The 20,902-nt window shown below is 49.9% G+C and overlaps 1 protein-coding gene across 1 annotated transcript in view; it reads right to left on the bottom strand.

Annotated features, from left to right (window-relative positions):
- The window catches only part of LRRC74A (leucine rich repeat containing 74A), a 35,028-nt gene extending 16,702 nt beyond the window's left edge, over window positions 1-18,326 (bottom strand). The window contains exons 1-8 of the mRNA XM_040412370.1: window positions 18,245-18,326; window positions 17,401-17,564; window positions 17,228-17,335; window positions 15,855-15,948; window positions 14,352-14,401; window positions 13,962-14,043; window positions 10,321-10,406; window positions 6,399-6,593 (exon numbers count right to left, since the gene is read on the bottom strand). Coding sequence (XP_040268304.1) covers window positions 6,399-6,593; window positions 10,321-10,406; window positions 13,962-14,043; window positions 14,352-14,401; window positions 15,855-15,948; window positions 17,228-17,335; window positions 17,401-17,564; window positions 18,245-18,326 — 861 coding nt within the window. The remainder of the gene's footprint in view (window positions 1-6,398; window positions 6,594-10,320; window positions 10,407-13,961; window positions 14,044-14,351; window positions 14,402-15,854; window positions 15,949-17,227; window positions 17,336-17,400; window positions 17,565-18,244) is intronic.
- Window positions 18,327-20,902: the final 2,576 nt, after the last annotated feature.

The following is a 20,902-nucleotide window of genomic DNA, read 5'->3' as shown; positions in this document are numbered from 1 at the left end:
CACTGGTCATACTGGAGGCTTCTTACTGGAGTCACAGATCATCATGTGTCCGCACCTCCATTATCCAGAGCGGACACTGGTCATACTGGAGGCTTCTTACTGGAGTCACAGATCATCCTGTGTCCCCACCTCCTGTATCCAGAGCAGACACTGGTCATACTGGAGCCTTCTTACTGGAGTCACAGATCATCCTGTGTCCCCACCTCCGTTATCCAGAGCGGACACTGGTCATACTGGAGGCTTCTTATGGAGTCACAGATCATCATGTGTCCCCACCTCCTATATCCAGAGCGGACACTGGTCATACTGGAGGCTTCTTACTGGAGTCACAGATCATCATGTGTCCCCACCTCCTGTATCCAGAGCGGACACTGGTCATACTGGAGGCTTCTTACTGGAGTCACAGATCATCCTGTGTCCGCACCTCCTGTATCCAGAGCGGACACTGGTCATACTGGAGGCTTCTTACTGGAGTCACAGATCATCATGTGTCCGCACCTCCTGTATCCAGAGCGGACACTGGTCATACTGGAGGCTTCTTACTGGAGTCACAGATCATCATGTGTCCCCACCTCCATTATCCAGAGCGGACACTGGTCATACTGGAGGCTTCTTACTGGAGTCACAGATCATCATGTGTCCCCACCTCCTGTATCCAGAACGGACACTGGTCATACTGGAGGCTTCTTACTGGAGTCACAGATCATCATGTGTCCCCACCTCCTATATCCAGAGCGGACACTGGTCATACTGGAGGCTTCTTACTGGAGTCACAGATCATCATGTGTCCGCACCTCCTGTATCCAGAGCGGACACTGGTCATACTGGAGCCTTCTTACTGGAGTCACAGATCATCATGTGTCCGCACCTCCATTATCCAGAGCGGACACTGGTCATACTGGAGGCTTCTTACTGGAGTCACAGATCATCATGTGTCCCCACCTCCATTATCCAGAGCGGACACTGGTCATACTGGAGGCTTCTTACTGGAGTCACAGATCATCCTGTGTCCGCACCTCCATTATCCAGAGCGGACACTGGTCATACTGGAGCCTTCTTACTGGAGTCACAGATCATCATGTGTCCCCACCTCCTGTATCCAGAGCGGACACTGGTCATACTGGAGGCTTCTTACTGGAGTCACAGATCATCCTGTGTCCGCACCTCCATTATCCAGAGTGGACACTGGTCATACTGGAGTCACAGATCATCATGTGTCCCCACCTCCTGTATCCAGAGCGGACACTGGTCATACTGGAGTCACAGATCATCATGTGTCCCCACCTCCTGTATCCAGAGCGGACACTGGTCATACTGGAGGCTTCTTACTGGAGTCACAGATCATCATGTGTCCGCACCTCCATTATCCAGAGCGGACACTGGTCATACTGGAGGCTTCTTACTGGAGTCACAGATCATCCTGTGTCCCCACCTCCTGTATCCAGAGCGGACACTGGTCATACTGGAGGCTTCTTACTGGAGTCACAGATCATCCTGTGTCCCCACCTCCTGTATCCAGAGCGGACACTGGTCATACTGGGGGCTTCTTACTGGAGTCACAGATCATCATGTGTCCGCACCTCCATTATCCAGAGCGGACACTGGTCATAATGGAGCCTTCTTACTGGAGTCACAGATCATCCTGTGTCCGCACCTCCTGTATCCAGAGCGGACACTGGTCATACTGGAGGCTTCTTACTGGAGTCACAGATCATCATGTGTCCCCACCTCCTGTATCCAGAGCGGACACTGGTCATACTGGAGGCTTCTTACTGGAGTCACAGATCATCCTGTGTCCCCACCTCCTATATCCAGAGCGGACACTGGTCATACTGGAGGCTTCTTACTGGAGTCACAGATCATCCTGTGTCCGCACCTCCTGTATCCAGAGCAGACACTGGTCATACTGGAGGCTTCTTACTGGAGTCACAGATCATCATGTGTCCCCACCTCCATTATCCAGAGCGGACACTGGTCATACTGGAGGCTTCTTACTGGAGTCACAGATCATCATGTGTCCGCACCTCCATTATCCAGAGCGGACACTGGTCATACTGGAGGCTTCTTACTGGAGTCACAGATCATCATGTGTCCCCACCTCCTGTATCCAGAGCGGACACTGGTCATACTGGAGGCTTCTTACTGGAGTCACAGATCATCCTGTGTCCCCACCTCCATTATCCAGAGCGGACACTGGTCATACTGGAGGCTTCTTACTGGAGTCACAGATCATCCTGTGTCCGCACCTCCTGTATCCAGAGCGGACACTGGTCATACTGGAGGCTTCTTACTGGAGTCACAGATCATCATGTGTCCGCACCTCCTGTATCCAGAGCGGACACTGGTCATACTGGAGGCTTCTTACTGGAGTCACAGATCATCCTGTGTCCCCACCTCCTGTATCCAGAGCGGACACTGGTCATACTGGAGGCTTCTTACTGGAGTCACAGATCATCCTGTGTCCGCACCTCCATTATCCAGAGCGGACACTGGTCATACTGGAGGCTTCTTACTGGAGTCACAGATCATCATGTGTCCGCACCTCCTATATCCAGAGCGGACACTGGTCATACTGGAGGCTTCTTACTGGAGTCACAGATCATCATGTGTCCGCACCTCCATTATCCAGAGCGGACACTGGTCATACTGGAGGCTTCTTACTGGAGTCACAGATCATCATGTGTCCGCACCTCCTGTATCCAGAGCGGACACTGGTCATACTGGAGCCTTCTTACTGGAGTCACAGATCATCATGTGTCCGCACCTCCATTATCCAGAGCGGACACTGGTCATACTGGAGGCTTCTTACTGGAGTCACAGATCATCATGTGTCCCCACCTCCATTATCCAGAGCGGACACTGGTCATACTGGAGGCTTCTTACTGGAGTCACAGATCATCCTGTGTCCGCACCTCCATTATCCAGAGCGGACACTGGTCATACTGGAGCCTTCTTACTGGAGTCACAGATCATCATGTGTCCCCACCTCCTGTATCCAGAGCGGACACTGGTCATACTGGAGGCTTCTTACTGGAGTCACAGATCATCCTGTGTCCGCACCTCCATTATCCAGAGTGGACACTGGTCATACTGGAGTCACAGATCATCATGTGTCCCCACCTCCTGTATCCAGAGCGGACACTGGTCATACTGGAGTCACAGATCATCATGTGTCCCCACCTCCTGTATCCAGAGCGGACACTGGTCATACTGGAGGCTTCTTACTGGAGTCACAGATCATCATGTGTCCGCACCTCCATTATCCAGAGCGGACACTGGTCATACTGGAGGCTTCTTACTGGAGTCACAGATCATCCTGTGTCCCCACCTCCTGTATCCAGAGCGGACACTGGTCATACTGGAGGCTTCTTACTGGAGTCACAGATCATCCTGTGTCCCCACCTCCTGTATCCAGAGCGGACACTGGTCATACTGGGGGCTTCTTACTGGAGTCACAGATCATCATGTGTCCGCACCTCCATTATCCAGAGCGGACACTGGTCATACTGGAGGCTTCTTACTGGAGTCACAGATCATCCTGTGTCCGCACCTCCTATATCCAGAGCGGACACTGGTCATACTGGAGGCTTCTTACTGGAGTCACAGATCATCATGTGTCCGCACCTCCATTATCCAGAGCGGACACTGGTCATACTGGAGGCTTCTTACTGGAGTCACAGATCATCATGTGTCCCCACCTCCTGTATCCAGAGCGGACACTGGTCATACTGGAGGCTTCTTACTGGAGTCACAGATCATCCTGTGTCCGCACCTCCATTATCCAGAGCGGACACTGGTCATACTGGAGGCTTCTTACTGGAGTCACAGATCATCATGTGTCCGCACCTCCATTATCCAGAGCGAACACTGGTCATACTGGAGGCTTCTTACTGGAGTCACAGATCATCATGTGTCCGCACCTCCTGTATCCAGAGCGGACACTGGTCATACTGGAGGCTTCTTACTGGAGTCACAGATCATCATGTGTCCGCACCTCCATTATCCAGAGCGGACACTGGTCATACTGGAGGCTTCTTACTGGAGTCACAGATCATCATGTGTCCGCACCTCCATTATCCAGAGCGGACACTGGTCATACTGGAGGCTTCTTACTGGAGTCACAGATCATCATGTGTCCCCACCTCCTGTATCCAGAGCGGACACTGGTCATACTGGAGGCTTCTTACTGGAGTCACAGATCATCATGTGTCCCCACCTCCTGTATCCAGAGCGGACACTGGTCATACTGGAGGCTTCTTACTGGAGTCACAGATCATCATGTGTCCCCACCTCCTGTATCCAGAGCAGACACTGGTCATACTGGAGGCTTCTTACTGGAGTCACAGATCATCATGTGTCCGCACCTCCTGTATTCAGAGCGGACACTGGTCATACTGGAGGCTTCTTACTGGAGTCACAGATCATCCTGTGTCCCCACCTCCTGTATCCAGAGCGGACACTGGTCATACTGGAGGCTTCTTACTGGAGTCACAGATCATCATGTGTCCGCACCTCCTGTATCCAGAGCAGACACTGGTCATACTGGAGGCTTCTTACTGGAGTCACAGATCATCATGTGTCCCCACCTCCATTATCCAGAGCGGACACTGGTCATACTGGAGGCTTCTTACTGGAGTCACAGATCATCATGTGTCCCCACCTCCTGTATCCAGAGCGGACACTGGTCATACTGGAGGCTTCTTACTGGAGTCACAGATCATCATGTGTCCGCACCTCCTGTATCCAGAGCGGACACTGGTCATACTGGAGGCTTCTTACTGGAGTCACAGATCATCCTGTGTCCGCACCTCCATTATCCAGAGCGGACACTGGTCATACTGGAGGCTTCTTACTGGAGTCACAGATCATCATGTGTCCGCACCTCCTGTATCCAGAGCGGACACTGGTCATACTGGAGGCTTCTTACTGGAGTCACAGATCATCATGTGTCCGCACCTCCATTATCCAGAGCGGACACTGGTCATACTGGAGGCTTCTTACTGGAGTCACAGATCATCATGTGTCCGCACCTCCTGTATCCAGAGCGGACACTGGTCATACTGGAGGCTTCTTACTGGAGTCACAGATCATCATGTGTCCGCACCTCCTGTATCCAGAGCGGACACTGGTCATACTGGAGGCTTCTTACTGGAGTCACAGATCATCATGTGTCCCCACCTCCTGTATCCAGAGCGGACACTGGTCATACTGGAGGCTTCTTACTGGAGTCACAGATCATCATGTGTCCCCACCTCCATTATCCAGAGCGGACACTGGTCATACTGGAGGCTTCTTACTGGAGTCACAGATCATCATGTGTCCGCACCTCCTGTATCCAGAGCGGACACTGGTCATACTGGAGGCTTCTTACTGGAGTCACATCAGTCGCCATCACTTCTCCAAGTACAACCCAGCAGAGTGAATCACAGCTGTACACATCAGCCTCACAGCTAGCAGAACTAGTAACTAGGGCCCACAGCAAGCAGAGCTATTAACTAGGGCTCACAGCAAGCAGAGCTAGTAACTAGGGCCCACAGCAAGCAGAGCTAGTAACTAGGGCCCACAGCAAGCAGAGCTAGTAACTAGGGCCCACAGCAAGCAGAGCTAGTAACTAGGGCCCACAGCAAGCAGAGCTAGTAACTAGGGCCCACAGCAAGCAGAGCTAGTAACTAGGGCCCATAACAAGCAGAGCTAGTAACTAGGGCCCATAGCAAGCAGAGCTAGTAACTAGGGCCCATAGCAAGCAGAACTAGTAACTAGGGCCCACAGCAAGCAGAGCTATTAACTAGGGCTCACAGCAAGCAGAACTAGTAACTAGGGCCCACAGCAAGCAGAGCTATTAACTAGGGCCCACAGCAAGCAGAGCTAGTAACTAGGGCCCACAGCAAGCAGAGCTAGTAACTAGGGCCCATAACAAGCAGAGCTATTAACTAGGGCTCACAGCAAGCAGAGCTAGTAACTAGGGCCCATAGCAAGCAGAGCTAGTAACTAGGGCCCATAGCAAGCAGAGCTAGTAACTAGGGCCCACAGCAAGCAGAGCTAGTAACTGGAGCCTACAGCTGACAAACAGCAATGAAGATCCAGGGTGCAGCCTTCTGGGCTAAACAAGAAGACCTGAGGAGAACAATACTTGGGGGATGAGTGGGCAGAGCATGCTCAATGCCAGGTGTCTGCAGCACAAGGAGGGACATCTGATGGCACCTGTCCATTATAGAGGAGGAGGTGTGATAGTTTGGGGAGGGGGACGTAAATACAGAAGGACGTTCAGACGGTCATTTCCTGCTGCATTTATCACACGATGCTGCTGAATTACAGGTATGAAGGTTACACCATGACCGCGTATCTCGCTCCCCAAAAACCCTGGACACATCTCTGCACAATTCCTCAGTGTATGTCACCTTGAGCACACGCATCGTCTCGTTACTCTCCAGGCCTTTACAGATGAGTCTGACGCCTTCGTTACTGATCCGGTTGCAGCTGATATCGAGGTGAAGCAGCGAACTATTCACCCTCAGAGCTTCTCCCAGTGCAAGGGCCCCTTCATTGCCAAAACCATTATAGGATAGATCTAGGACTGTAAGCGTCCCGTTCACCTGCGAGGAAACATTCACAAGATAAAATTATTACGCTAAAATAGTAGGGGCTGACACTGGTGATGAGGATGGGGTAGTAGGGGCTGACACTGGTGATGAGGATGGGGTAGTAGGGGCTGACACTGGTGATGAGGATGGGGTAGTAGGGGCTGACACTGGTGATGAGGATGGGGTAGTAGGGGCTGACACTGGTGATGAGGATGGGGTAGTAGGGGTTGACACTGGTGATGAGGATCAGGTAGTAGGGGCTGACACTGGTGATGAGGATGGGGTAGTAGGGGCTGACACTGGTGATGAGGATGGGGTAGTAGTGGCTGACACTGGTGATGAGGATGGGGTAGTAGGGGCTGACACTGGTGATGAGGATGAGGTAGTAGGGTGTGACACTGGTGATGAGGATGAGGTAGTAGTGGCTGACACTGGTGATGAGGATGAGGTAGTAGGGGCTGACACTGGTGATGAGGATGAGGTAGTAGGGGCTGACACTGGTGATGAGGATGGGGTAGTAGGGGCTGACACTGGTGATGAGGATGGGGTAGTAGGGGCTGACACTGGTGATGAGGATGGGGTAGTAGGGGCTGACACTGGTGATGAGGATGAGGTAGTAGGGGCTGACACTGGTGATGAGGATGGGGTAGTAGGGGCTGACACTGGTGATGAGGATGAGGTAGTAGGGGCTGACACAGGTGATGAGGATGGGGTAGTAGGGTCTGACACTGGTGATGAGGATGAGGTAGTAGGGTCTGACACTGGTGATGAGGATGGGGTAGTAGGGTCTGACACTGGTGATGAGGATCAGGTAGTAGGGGCTGACACTGGTGATGAGGATGGGGTAGTAGGGGCTGACACTGGTGATGAGGATGGGGTAGTAGGGTCTGACACTGGTGATGAGGATGAGGTAGTAGGGTCTGACACTGGTAATGAGGATGGGGTAGTAGGGGCTGACACTGGTGATGAGAATGAGGTAGTAGGGGCTGACACTGGTGATGAGGATGAGGTAGTAGGGGCTGACACTGGTGATGAGGATGGGGTAGTAGGGGCTGACACTGGTGATGAGGATGGGGTAGTAGGGGCTGACACTGGTGATGAGGATGAGGTAGTAGGGGCTGACACTGGTGATGAGGATGGGGTAGTAGGGGCTGACACTGGTGATGAGGATCAGGTAGTAGGGGCTGACACTGGTGATGAGGATCAGGTAGTAGTGGCTGACACTGGTGATGAGGATCAGGTAGTAGTGGCTGACACTGGTGATGAGGATCAGGTAGTAGTGGCTGACACTGGTGATGAGGATCAGGTAGTAGGGGCTGACACTGGTGATAAGGATGGGGTAGTAGGGGCTGACACTGGTGATGAGGATGGGGTAGTAGGGGCTGACACTGGTGATGAGGATCAGGTAGTAGGGGCTGACACTGGTGATGAGGATGAGGTAGTAGGGGCTGACACTGGTGATGAGGATGGGGTAGTAGTGGCTGACACTGGTGATGAGGATCAGGTAGTAGGGTCTGACACTGGTGATGAGGATGGGGTAGTAGTGGCTGACACTGGTGATGAGGATGGGGTAGTAGTGGCTGACACTGGTGATGAGGATGGGGTAGTAGGGGCTGACACTGGTGATGAGGATGGGGTAGTAGGGGCTGACACTGGTGATGAGGATGAGGTAGTAGGGGCTGACACTGGTAATGAGGATGGGGTAGTAGGGGCTGACACTGGTGATGAGGATAAGGTAGTAGGGGCTGACACTGGTGATGAGGATGGGGTAGTAGGGGCTGACACTGGTGATGAGGATGGGGTAGTAGGGTCTGACACTGGTGATGAGGATCAGGTAGTAGGGGCTGACACTGGTGATGAGGATCAGGTAGTAGGGGCTGACACTGGTGATGAGGATGAGGTAGTAGGGGCTGACACTGGTGATGAGGATGAGGTAGTAGTGGCTGACACTGGTGATGAGGATGGGGTAGTAGGGGCTGACACTGGTGATGAGGATGGGGTAGTAGGGTCTGACACTGGTGATGAGGATGAGGTAGTAGGGTCTGACACTGGTGATGAGGATGGGGTAGTAGGGTCTGACACTGGTGATGAGGATCAGGTAGTAGGGTCTGACACTGGTAATGAGGATGGGGTAGTAGGGGCTGACACTGGTGATGAGGATGGGGTAGTAGGGGCTGACACTGGTGATGAGGATGAGGTAGTAGGGGCTGACACTGGTGATGAGGATGAGGTAGTAGTGGCTGACACTGGTGATGAGGATGAGGTAGTAGGGGCTGACACTGGTGATGAGGATGGGGTAGTAGTGGCTGACACTGGTGATGAGGATGGGGTAGTAGGGGCTGACACTGGTGATGAGGATGAGGTAGTAGGGTGTGACACTGGTGATGAGGATGAGGTAGTAGTGGCTGACACTGGTGATGAGGATGGGGTAGTAGGGGCTGACACTGGTGATGAGGATGAGGTAGTAGGGTCTGACACTGGTGATGAGGATGGGGTAGTAGGGTCTGACACTGGTGATGAGGATGGGGTAGTAGTGGCTGACACTGGTGATGAGGATGGGGTAGTAGGGGCTGACACTGGTGATGAGGATGGGGTAGTAGGGGCTGACACTGGTGATGAGGATGGGGTAGTAGGGGCTGACACTGGTGATGAGGATGAGGTAGTAGGGGCTGACACTGGTGATGAGGATGGGGTAGTAGGGGCTGACACTGGTGATGAGGATGGGGTAGTAGGGGCTGACACTGGTGATGAGGATGGGGTAGTAGGGGCTGACACTGGTGATGAGGATGAGGTAGTAGGGGCTGACACTGGTGATGAGAATGAGGTAGTAGGGGCTGACACTGGTGATGAGGATGTGGTAGTAGGGGCTGACACTGGTGATGAGGATGAGGTAGTAGTGGCTGACACTGGTGATGAGGATGGGGTAGTAGGGGCTGACACTGGTGATGAGGATGGGGTAGTAGGGGCTGACACTGGTGATGAGGATGAGGTAGTAGGGGCTGACACTGGTGATGAGGATGAGGTAGTAGGGGCTGACACTGGTGATAAGGATGAGGTAGTAGTGGCTGACACAGGTGATGAGGATGAGGTAGTAGGGGCTGACACTGGTGATGAGGATGGGGTAGTAGGGGCTGACACTGGTGATGAGGATGAGGTAGTAGGGGCTGACACTGGTGATGAGGATGGGGTAGTAGGGGCTGACACTGGTGATGAGGATCAGGTAGTAGGGGCTGACACTGGTGATGAGGATGGGGTAGTAGGGGCTGACACTGGTGATGAGGATGAGGTAGTAGGGGCTGACACTGGTGATGAGAATGAGGTAGTAGGGGCTGACACTGGTGATGAGGATGAGGTAGTAGTGGCTGACACTGGTGATGAGGATGAGGTAGTAGGGGCTGACACTGGTGATGAGGATGGGGTAGTAGTGGCTGACACTGGTGATGAGGAAGAGGTAGTAGTGGCTGACACTGGTGATGAGGATGAGGTAGTAGGGGCTGACACTGGTGATGAGGATGGGGTAGTAGGGGCTGACACTGGTGATGAGGATGGGGTAGTAGTGGCTGACACTGGTGATGAGGAAGAGGTAGTAGTGGCTGACACTGGTGATGAGGATGAGGTAGTAGGGGCTGACACTGGTGATGAGGATGGGGTAGTAGTGGCTGACACTGGTGATGAGAATGGGGTAGTAGGGGCAGATGTGGCAGGGTCATTATAGGACTAGTGCTGTGGGTCACCTCACCCTGAGCCCGGCGCTCACTGCTATTGCCCCCTTCATGCGGATGTGATTCCAGCTTAGATTAAGCTCCCGGAGACCCTCATTTGCAGCTGAAAATAACATTAAAGGGAAAGTCTTCAGGAGATCTTCTGCAGAAGCACTGTGAGACCACAGACTCCTCGCTATTGTACATATCTCTGTCTGTATTATATACATCAAACCTGTCTATAGGGGACACTCACCTCTCTATATACAACATATACATTATACCTGTCTATAGGGGACACTCACCTCTCTATATACAACATATACATTATACCTGTCTATAGGGGACACTCACCTCTCTATATATAACATATACATTATACCTGTCTATGCGGGACACTCCCCTCTCTATATATATAACATATACATTATACCTGTCTATACGGGACACTCATCTCTCTCTATATAACATATACATTATACCTGTCTATACGGGACACTCCCCTCTCTATATATAACATATACATTATACCTGTCTATACGGGACACTCACCTCTCTCTATATATAACATATACATTATACCTGTCTATGCGGGAAACTCACCTCTCTATATAACATATACATTATACCTGTCTATGCGGGACACTCACCTCTCTATATATAACATATACATTATACCTGTCTATAGGGGACACTCACCTCTCTATATACAACATATACATTATACCTGTCTATACGGGACACTCACCGCTCTCTATATAACATATACATTATACCTGTCTATGCGGGACACTCACCTCTCTATATATAACATATACATTATACCTGTCTATGCGGGACACTCCCCTCTCTATATATAACATATACATTATACCTGTCTATAGGGGACACTCACCTCTCTATATACAACATATACATTATACCTGTCTATGCGGGACACTCCCCTCTCTATATATAACATATACATTATACCTGTCTATAGGGGACACTCACCTCTCTCTATATAACATATACATTATACCTGTCTATAGGGGACACTCACCTCTCTATATACAACATATACATTATACCTGTCTATACGGGACACTCACCGCTCTCTATATAACATATACATTATACCTGTCTATGCGGGACACTCACCTCTCTCTATATAACATATACATTATACCTGTCTATAGGGGACACTCACCGCTCTCTATATAACATATACATTATACCTGTCTATGCGGGACACTCCCCTCTCTATATATAACATATACATTATACCTGTCTATGCGGGAAACTCACCTCTCTATATATAACATATACATTATACCTGTCTATGCGGGAAACTCACCTCTCTATATAACATATACATTATACCTGTCTATGCGGGACACTCACCTCTCTATATATAACATATACATTATACCTGTCTATAGGGGACACTCACCTCTCTATATACAACATATACATTATACCTGTCTATACGGGACACTCACCGCTCTCTATATAACATATACATTATACCTGTCTATGCGGGACACTCACCTCTCTATATATAACATATACATTATACCTGTCTATGCGGGACACTCACCGCTCTCTATATAACATATACATTATACCTGTCTATGCGGGACACTCACCTCTCTATATATAACATATACATTATACCTGTCTATGCGGGACACTCCCCTCTCTATATATAACATATACATTATACCTGTCTATACGGGACACTCACCTCTCTATATAACATACATTATACCTGTCTATGCGGGACACTCCCCTCTCTATATATAACATATACATTATACCTGTCTATACGGGACACTCCCCTCTCTATATAACATATACATTATACCTGTCTATACGGGACACTCCCCTCTCTATATAACATACATTATACCTGTCTATAGGGGACACTCATCTCTCTCTATATAACATATACATTATACCTGTCTATGCGGGAAACTCACCTCTCTATATATAACATATACATTATACCTGTCTATACGGGACACTCCCCTCTCTATATATAACATATACATTATACCTGTCTATGTGGGACACTCACCTCTCTATATATAACATATACATTATACCTGTCTATACGGGACACTCCCCTCTCTATATAACATATACATTATACCTGTCTATAGGGGACACTCACCGCTCTCTATATAACATATACATTATACCTGTCTATACGGGACACTCCCCTCTCTATATAACATATACATTATACCTGTCTATAGGGGACACTCACCGCTCTCTATATAACATATACATTATACCTGTCTATGCGGGACACTCCCCTCTCTATATATAACATATACATTATACCTGTCTATAGGGGACACTCACCTCTCTATATACAACATATACATTATACCTGTCTATGCGGGACACTCCCCTCTCTATATATAACATATACATTATACCTGTCTATAGGGGACACTCACCTCTCTATATACAACATATACATTATACCTGTCTATGCGGGACACTCACCTCTCTCTATATAACATATACATTATACCTGTCTATAGGGGACACTCCCCTCTCTATATATAACATATACATTATACCTGTCTATACGGGACATTCCCCATTCTCTATATAACATACATTATACCTGTCTATAGGGGACACTCCCCTCTCTATATAACATATACATTATACCTGTCTATACGGGACACTCACCGCTCTCTATATATAACATATACATTATACCTGTCTATAGGGGACACTCACCTCTCTATATACAACATATACATTATACCTGTCTATGCGGGACACTCCCCTCTCTATATATAACATATACATTATACCTGTCTATAGGGGACACTCACCTCTCTATATACAACATATACATTATACCTGTCTATGCGGGACACTCACCTCTCTCTATATAACATATACATTATACCTGTCTATAGGGGACACTCCCCTCTCTATATATAACATATACATTATACCTGTCTATAGGGGACACTCACCTCTCTATATACAACATATACATTATACCTGTCTATACGGGACACTCACCTCTCTCTATATAACATATACATTATACCTGTCTATAGGGGACACTCCCCTCTCTATATATAACATATACATTATACCTGTCTATACGGGACATTCCCCATTCTCTATATAACATACATTATACCTGTCTATAGGGGACACTCCCCTCTCTATATAACATATACATTATACCTGTCTATACGGGACACTCACCGCTCTCTATATAACATATACATAATACCTGTCTATGCGGGACACTCACCTCTCTATATATAACATATACATTATACCTGTCTATACGGGACATTCCCCATTCTCTATATAACATACATTATACCTGTCTATAGGGGACACTCCCCTCTCTATATAACATATACATTATACCTGTCTATACGGGACACTCACCGCTCTCTATATAACATATACATTATACCTGTCTATACGGGACACTCACCGCTCTCTATATAACATATACATTATACCTGTCTATACGGGACACTCACCGCTCTCTATATAACATATACATAATACCTGTCTATGCGGGACACTCACCTCTCTATATATAACATATACATTATATCTGTATATTCTGGACACTTTTTCATATATCTTGGCGCCCCCCTTTCCATTGTGCACGTTATTACTTGATTCTCTGTTTGTTACTCACCGATCATCTGACCCAGATATTCTCCTCCTTTCTCGCAGAATTCATTGTGGCTGAGATCCAGCTTGGTCACCCGGAAGTTGGCCTGTAGACAGCAATGTTGGGGGTCACGTCATGACAAGCTGTCTGTTCGTAGGGGTAGTGGGAGCTCATTACTGGGGCGCACACTTGGGGCTCAGCACCTCTGTAGTAGCGTAGAAGGGTCCCTCTTTCATCAAGTGTCCCCCAATTCTATTCTGCTGCCACCAGGATTTCCACATCCTCCCACTGTCTGGTTTTTGGGGGGCTGTGGATTTTGAGGCAAGGGGTGCTCCGAGGTCACTGGGGGATGCAGCTAGGACGTTACCTTTTTTTAGAGCACTGGGTGGAAGGGCAGGGGTCCTAGATACTCACAGACAGGGCCTCGGCCAGGTGCTTGGCAGACAGGTCGCTGAAGCCATTGTCTGAAAGAGAAAGTAGTGATGAGGCAGCGGCCTGGTGCCCGACACTAGAGGCTTTACTCCGGCATCTGATCGTCCAGACAATCATACAGGACTGACAGATAATAATGAGCTGTAAGTTATGCTATGGCTCCCTGATTAATCCTTGGCCCCTGAGAAGATTAATGGTACCTACCTTAGCCCTCTATGTCACCTGCCTCACTAGCCCATGAGTCACACCGTCCAGCAACTCCAGTAAAGGCCATACTATTGAGGCACTGTGAGTGCAGGGATCTGTTATTGAGGCACTGTGAGTGCAGGGATCTGTTATTGAGGCACTGTGAGTACAGGGATGTTATTGAGGCACTGTGAGTGCAGGGATCTGTTATTGAGGCACTGTGAGTGTGGGGATCTGTTATTGAGGCACTGTGAGTGCGGGGATCTGTTATTGAGGCACTGTGAGTGTGGAGATCTGTTATTGAGGCACTGTGAGTGCAGGGATCTGTTATTGAGGCACTGTGAGTGCAGGGATCTGTTATTGAGGCACTGTGAGTGCAGGGATCTGTTATTGAGGCACTGTGAGTGCAGGGATCTGTTATTGAGGCACTGTGAGTGCAGGGATCTGTTATTGAGGCACTGTGAGTGCAGGGATCTGTTATTGAGGCACTGTGAGTGCAGGGATCTGTTATTGAGGCACTGTGAGTGCAGGGATCTGTTATTGAGGCACTGTGAGTGCGGGGATCTGTTATTGAGGCACTGTGAATGCGGGGATCTGTTATTGAGGCACTGTGAGTGCGGGGATCTGTTATTGAGGCACTGTGAGTGCGGGGATCTGTTATTGAGGCACTGTGAGTGCAGGGATCTGTTATTGAGGCACTGTGAGTGTGGAGATCTGTTATTGAGGCACTGTGAGTGCAGGGATCTGTTATTGAGACACTGTGAGTGCAGGGATCTGTTATTGAGGCACTGTGAGTGCAGGGATCTGTTATTGAGGCACTGTGAGTGCAGGGATCTGTTATTGAGGCACTGTGAGTGCAGGGATCTGTTATTGAGGCACTGTGAGTGCAGGGATCTGTTATTGAGGCACTGTTAGTGCGGGGATCTGTTATTGGGGCACTGTGAGTGCAGGGATCTGTTATTGAGGCACTGTGAGTGCAGGGATCTGTTATTGAGGCACTGTGAGTGCAGGGATCTGTTATTGAGGCACTGTGAGTGCAGGGATCTGTTATTGAGGCACTGTGAGTGCAGGGATCTGTTATTGAGGCACTGTGAGTATATAAGGCCACATTGAATCCGCGGGGCGATTAATATAAGCTACAGCTGGCAGTAGATCAGTGACTGCCGACACATTGAGAACTGTATTTTCCCTGTGGCTTAGAGATGATTACTGTGCCCTGACTGCCACTTACCTGCCCGGTGCCCTGTACAGGATCTCTTACCCGCAGCAGAGATCCCTGGGGGTGAAGTTTTCACTTACATCTCAGATTGAGGCCAATAATGGAGACATTGTCAAGTAACATCCTGGAAAGCACGACAGAGCCCTGCACACCCAGATGGTTGCTGGAGAGGTTCTGGAGAAGAGAAGAACACAGCGCTAAGTACACCGCCACCTTCCTACCAGCTTCAGGAGGTGAGAGCACAGAGCTGAGTACACCGTCACCTTCCTACCAGCATCAGGAGGTGAGAGCACAGAGCTGAGTACACCGTCACCTCGTCATGTACACCGCCACCTCATACCAGCTCCAGGAGGAGAGAGCACAGAGCTGAGTACACCGTCACCTCGTCATGTACACCGCCACCTCATACCAGCTCCAGGAGGAGAGAGCACAGAGCTGAGTACACCGTCACCTCGTCATGTACACTGCCACCTTCCTACCAGCTCCAGGAGGTGAGAGCAAAGAGCTGAGTACACCGTCACCTCGTCATGTACACCGTCACCTTCCTACCAGCTCCAGGAGGTGAGAGCACAGAGCTGAGTACACCGTCACCTCGTCATGTACACCGCCACCTCATACCAGCTCCAGGAGGAGAGAGGAACACAGCGCTGAATACACCGTCACCTCGTCATGTACACTGCCACCTTCCTACCAGCTCCAGGAGGTGAGAGAACAGAGCTGAGTACACCGTCACCTCGTCATGTACACTGCCACCTTCCTACCAGCTCCAGGAGGAGAGAGGACCACAGAGCTGAGTACACCGTCACCTCGTCATGTACACTGCCACCTTCCTACCAGCTCCAGGAGGAGAGAGGAACACAGCGCTGAATACACCGTCACCTCGTCATGTTCACTGCCACCTTCCTACCAGCTCCAGGAGGTGAGAGCAAAGAGCTGAGTACACCGTCACCTCGTCATGTACACTGCCACCTTCCTACCAGCTCCAGGAGGAGAGAGGAACACAGCGCTGAATACACCGTCACCTCGTCATGTTCACTGCCACCTTCCTACCAGCTCCAGGAGGTGAGAGCACAGAGCTGAGTACACCGTCACCTCGTCATGTACACCGCCACCTTCCTACCAGCTCCAGGAGGTGAGAGCAAAGAGCTGAGTACACCGTCACCTCGTCATGTACACCGCCACCTTCCTACCAGCTCCAGGAGGAGAGAGGAACACAGCGCTGAATACACCTTCACCTCGTCATGTACACCCCCACCTGAGTACACCGCCACCTCGTCATGTACACTGCCACCTTTCTACCAGAATCAGGAGGAGAGAGGACCACAGAGCTGAGTACACCGTCACCTCGTCATGTACACTGCCACCTTCCTGACAATTCCAGGAGGAGAGAGGAACACAGCCCTGAATACACCATCACCTCGTCATGTACACCCCCACCTCGTCATGTACCTACCAGCTCCCGGATGGCGTTGCTCTCGCTCAGCGCCGGCACCAGGTGTGTCAGCCCTTCTGCCTCCATCCAGTTGTCCTCCAGGCTCAAGTGAGTGATGGTCTCATTAATCTGGAATTCAGGAAACATGTGGATGTGCACTTACCTGACACAACACATTATGCAGTGACACTTACCCGCAGGGCTGCAGCCATGGCACGGGCTCCACGAGGCCCCAGTCCGTGATGCTTCAGATCCACGTGTGTCTTGTTCATGTGACGGAGAAAGTAGGAGACAGGCACAACGCCCACCTCACGGCACGCCTGCAGGTAGACATCCTGTTGGGGGGAGCTCTCGGACCCTGAGGGAAGGGAAAGCTCTGCTCATGTCTCGAGAGGAGTCATGATGGAAATCTGGTTGTCAGGGTCAAACTGATTGACTGTCTTATATGTGGTTGTCAGTAAGTACATTGTGAAAGGAGAGGGCAGAGAAGTGGCACAAGGCTTGGCAGGACTCATACCTCTGTCTACACTGCCATGTGGCGGTATACATATATGTAACCTGAGCCCAACAGAGCCAGGATAAGAGCCGCTGTCACCTGTGGAGCCTATTGCTATGGAAACACATGGGTGTAACTACAACACTTGCTATGGGGCCTGGTGTTGTTCTGCTATAAGGGTCATCCGAATTCTCACATGGGGCAAGAGGAGGCGGTCTGTGCCCCCTATAAGCCCCCCTGAAATAATGCAGAGAGGACACAGCTACGTAGCCCCTCACCCCCAGGAAACAATCAGTGAAATGCAGCCCCCCGTTCATGCGACCCCCCAGGTGCGGGGGGCGACTGTGACAGATGAGAGGACTCTACTCTCATGTGTGTTCCACATAACATGGCGGTTCTGCATTATTCCGCTGATCGGCTTAGCCACGCAGACCAGTATAGGGGGTCTGTTCCTGGGGGTAGTGTTGGGGGTTACTCTACGAGGGAGGATTCATTTTGGGGTGAATTTACCAGCTACTTGCACTGGGGCACTGAGTACTCACCTTCTGCGCCCAGGTCTGTCTCATAGTGGTCATCACAGGATTGTAACAAGAGGCTCTGGAGCTGCGGGCACAGGTCAGACATCCTGCTGCTACAGGCGTGTGACAGCCGTGTAACCTACACCAGGGATCATATAACCCCCATGGAGGGAGGGGCTCCCCAGTTACACGTGATAGCACCACAATCGACCTTCCACTGCCACTCACATTATGACCCTCAGGGACCAACATGTCAGTTCTCTCACATCAAGACTGTGGTTGAAATTCTAGCATCTTTGTAATATGTATGTTCCCCCCATGGATAACATCATGAGGAGCAGAACCCGATGACATCATATGTCTGTGCCCCCTATTTCCTCACTGGCTACCCCTAATGATGTGATCCAGGGTGCGCTGGGTGAACACCTGCCTGGAGCTGATACATCCAGGGGTGCACTTAGCCTTTCTGCTGCCTGAGGCGAAAGTAAAAATGCTAACCTGTTCCCCCCTCCCTTGCCAACTTCTCAGTCCAACTCCTCCCCCAGCCCTAATGTTAGAGATTTGGGTAGACATTACATTCAATACTATGAAACATCTAGGAGAACACAGCACCGCACACCTCTTACATCCAGGAGATCACAGCACCGCACACCTCTTACATCTAGGAGATCACAGCACCGCACACCTCTTACATCTAGGAGATCACAGCACCGCAGACCTCTTACATCCAGGAGATCACAGCACCGCACACCTCTTACATCCAGGAGAACACAGCACCACACACCTCTTACATCCAGAAGAACACAGCACCACACACCTCTTACATCCAGGAGAACACAGCACCACACACCTCTTACATCTAGGAGAACACAGCACCACACACCTCTTACATCTAGGAGAACACAGCACCGCACACCTCTTACATCCAGGAGAACACAGCACCGCACACCTCTTACATCTAGGAGAACACAGCACCACACACCTCTTACATCTAGGAGAACACAGCACCACACACCTCTTACATCTAGGAGAACACAGCACCACACACCTCTTACATCTAGGAGAACACAGCACCGCACACCTCTTACATCTAGGAGATCACAGCACCGCACACCTCTTACATCTAGGAGATCACAGCACCGCACACCTCTTACATCTAGGAGATCACAGCACCGCACACCTCTTACATCTAGGAGAACACAGCACCACACACCTCTTACATGCAGAAAAACACACCACCACACACCTCTTACATCAAGTGACGTCTCCTCTGTTCTCTTTGCAGTGGCCAGGTTTGGGGTGGCCCCATTGCCACACTGGTTTCCCCGGACACCGTAGAGATGTCACCACGCATTGCTGCTCCCTGGAGGAGATGGTATGGCGTGGTGCACCCCAATGGGAAATAAGTGCAGAGAGTCAGGGTCTGCAGTAAACCAGGGTGCTTATTTACTGGAGGTGAAGTGCAAAATAATACAGGCGAGGCATAGGGCTGGCCTCTCCAGTCTCCTCCCGAACAGAAGAAGGGTTTGATGCTGAGAAAATGCCTGAGCTAGCTTTCCCTCTATCTCTTCAGAAGGCTGGTACCCAAGCCAAAGGCTGGTGATCCAGGGTCTGTGGCAGAGTATGCCTGTCTCAGCGTTTTCTTCTGGTCACTCAGTCTCACAGAGTCTCATCTTCCAAGCACTGGAAACCCTAACTGCAGCACACTAGGGGCTCTAGCTGTTCTCTTTCTAGATAGACTAGAACAGCGGTTCTCAACCTAGGGGTCGCGACCCCTTTGGGGGTCGATCGGCCCTTTCCGGGGGGTCGTCTGAGGCTTCCTATTGTGGGTCGCCCGCACAACGGCAGCGGCCCCTTATCCTCGCGCACAGGAAGTGATGTCCTATCACTGCCTGTGCTTGAAGGAGCCTGACGTCTGGACGGGTAAGTCGGGCCGCCTGTCTGCTGAGGTCCGAGTTTTTTCGTTAATGACACCGCCGCTGAGCACCACTGCCACCAATGATTTAATTGAGCCTGGCTGAGCCTGGCTAATTTTATTTAAATTATTTGGCTGAGCAGGGCTTAATTTATTTGGGGGGACATGAAGCACCGCTGATTTATTTATTTGGGGGACCCTGAACACTTCTGATTTATTTATTTATTTGGGGGTACCCTGAGCACCGCTGATTTATTTATTTGGGGGAGACCTGAAGCCCCGCTGATTTATTTATTTGGGGGACCCTGAGCACTTCTGATTTATTTATTTGGGGGGGACTTGAAGCACCACTGATTTATACACCATGCTTCAATACAAAATTTCATTTATTTGTAATTAGAAATAAATATTTGACAATATATAACATTTTGTCTTTGTGATTAATTACTCTGCTTTAATTATGTTCAATTTGTAGCAATAAAAATACATCCTGCATATCAGATATTTACATTACAATTCATAACAGTAGCAAAATTAGTTATGATGTAGCAAGGAAAAAAAATGTAATGGTTGGGGGTCACCACAACATGAGGAACTGTATTAAGGGGTCACGGCTTTAGAAAGGTTGAGAACCACTGGACTAGAACCTTTTAGTGGGAGGGGTGGAGTGAAGAAGCTCATCACAAACAAATACAATGTTACAGTTTCCATCTCTCATAGACTTACATCAGAGCTTCAGTGATAGTCGGTGGCAATGACACAGCAGT

Source organism: Bufo bufo, chromosome 11 (genome assembly GCF_905171765.1).
Source record: "Bufo bufo chromosome 11, aBufBuf1.1, whole genome shotgun sequence".
NCBI classification, from domain to species: Eukaryota; Metazoa; Chordata; class Amphibia; order Anura; family Bufonidae; genus Bufo; species Bufo bufo.
This window is presented reverse-complemented; position numbering and strand designations above follow the sequence as displayed.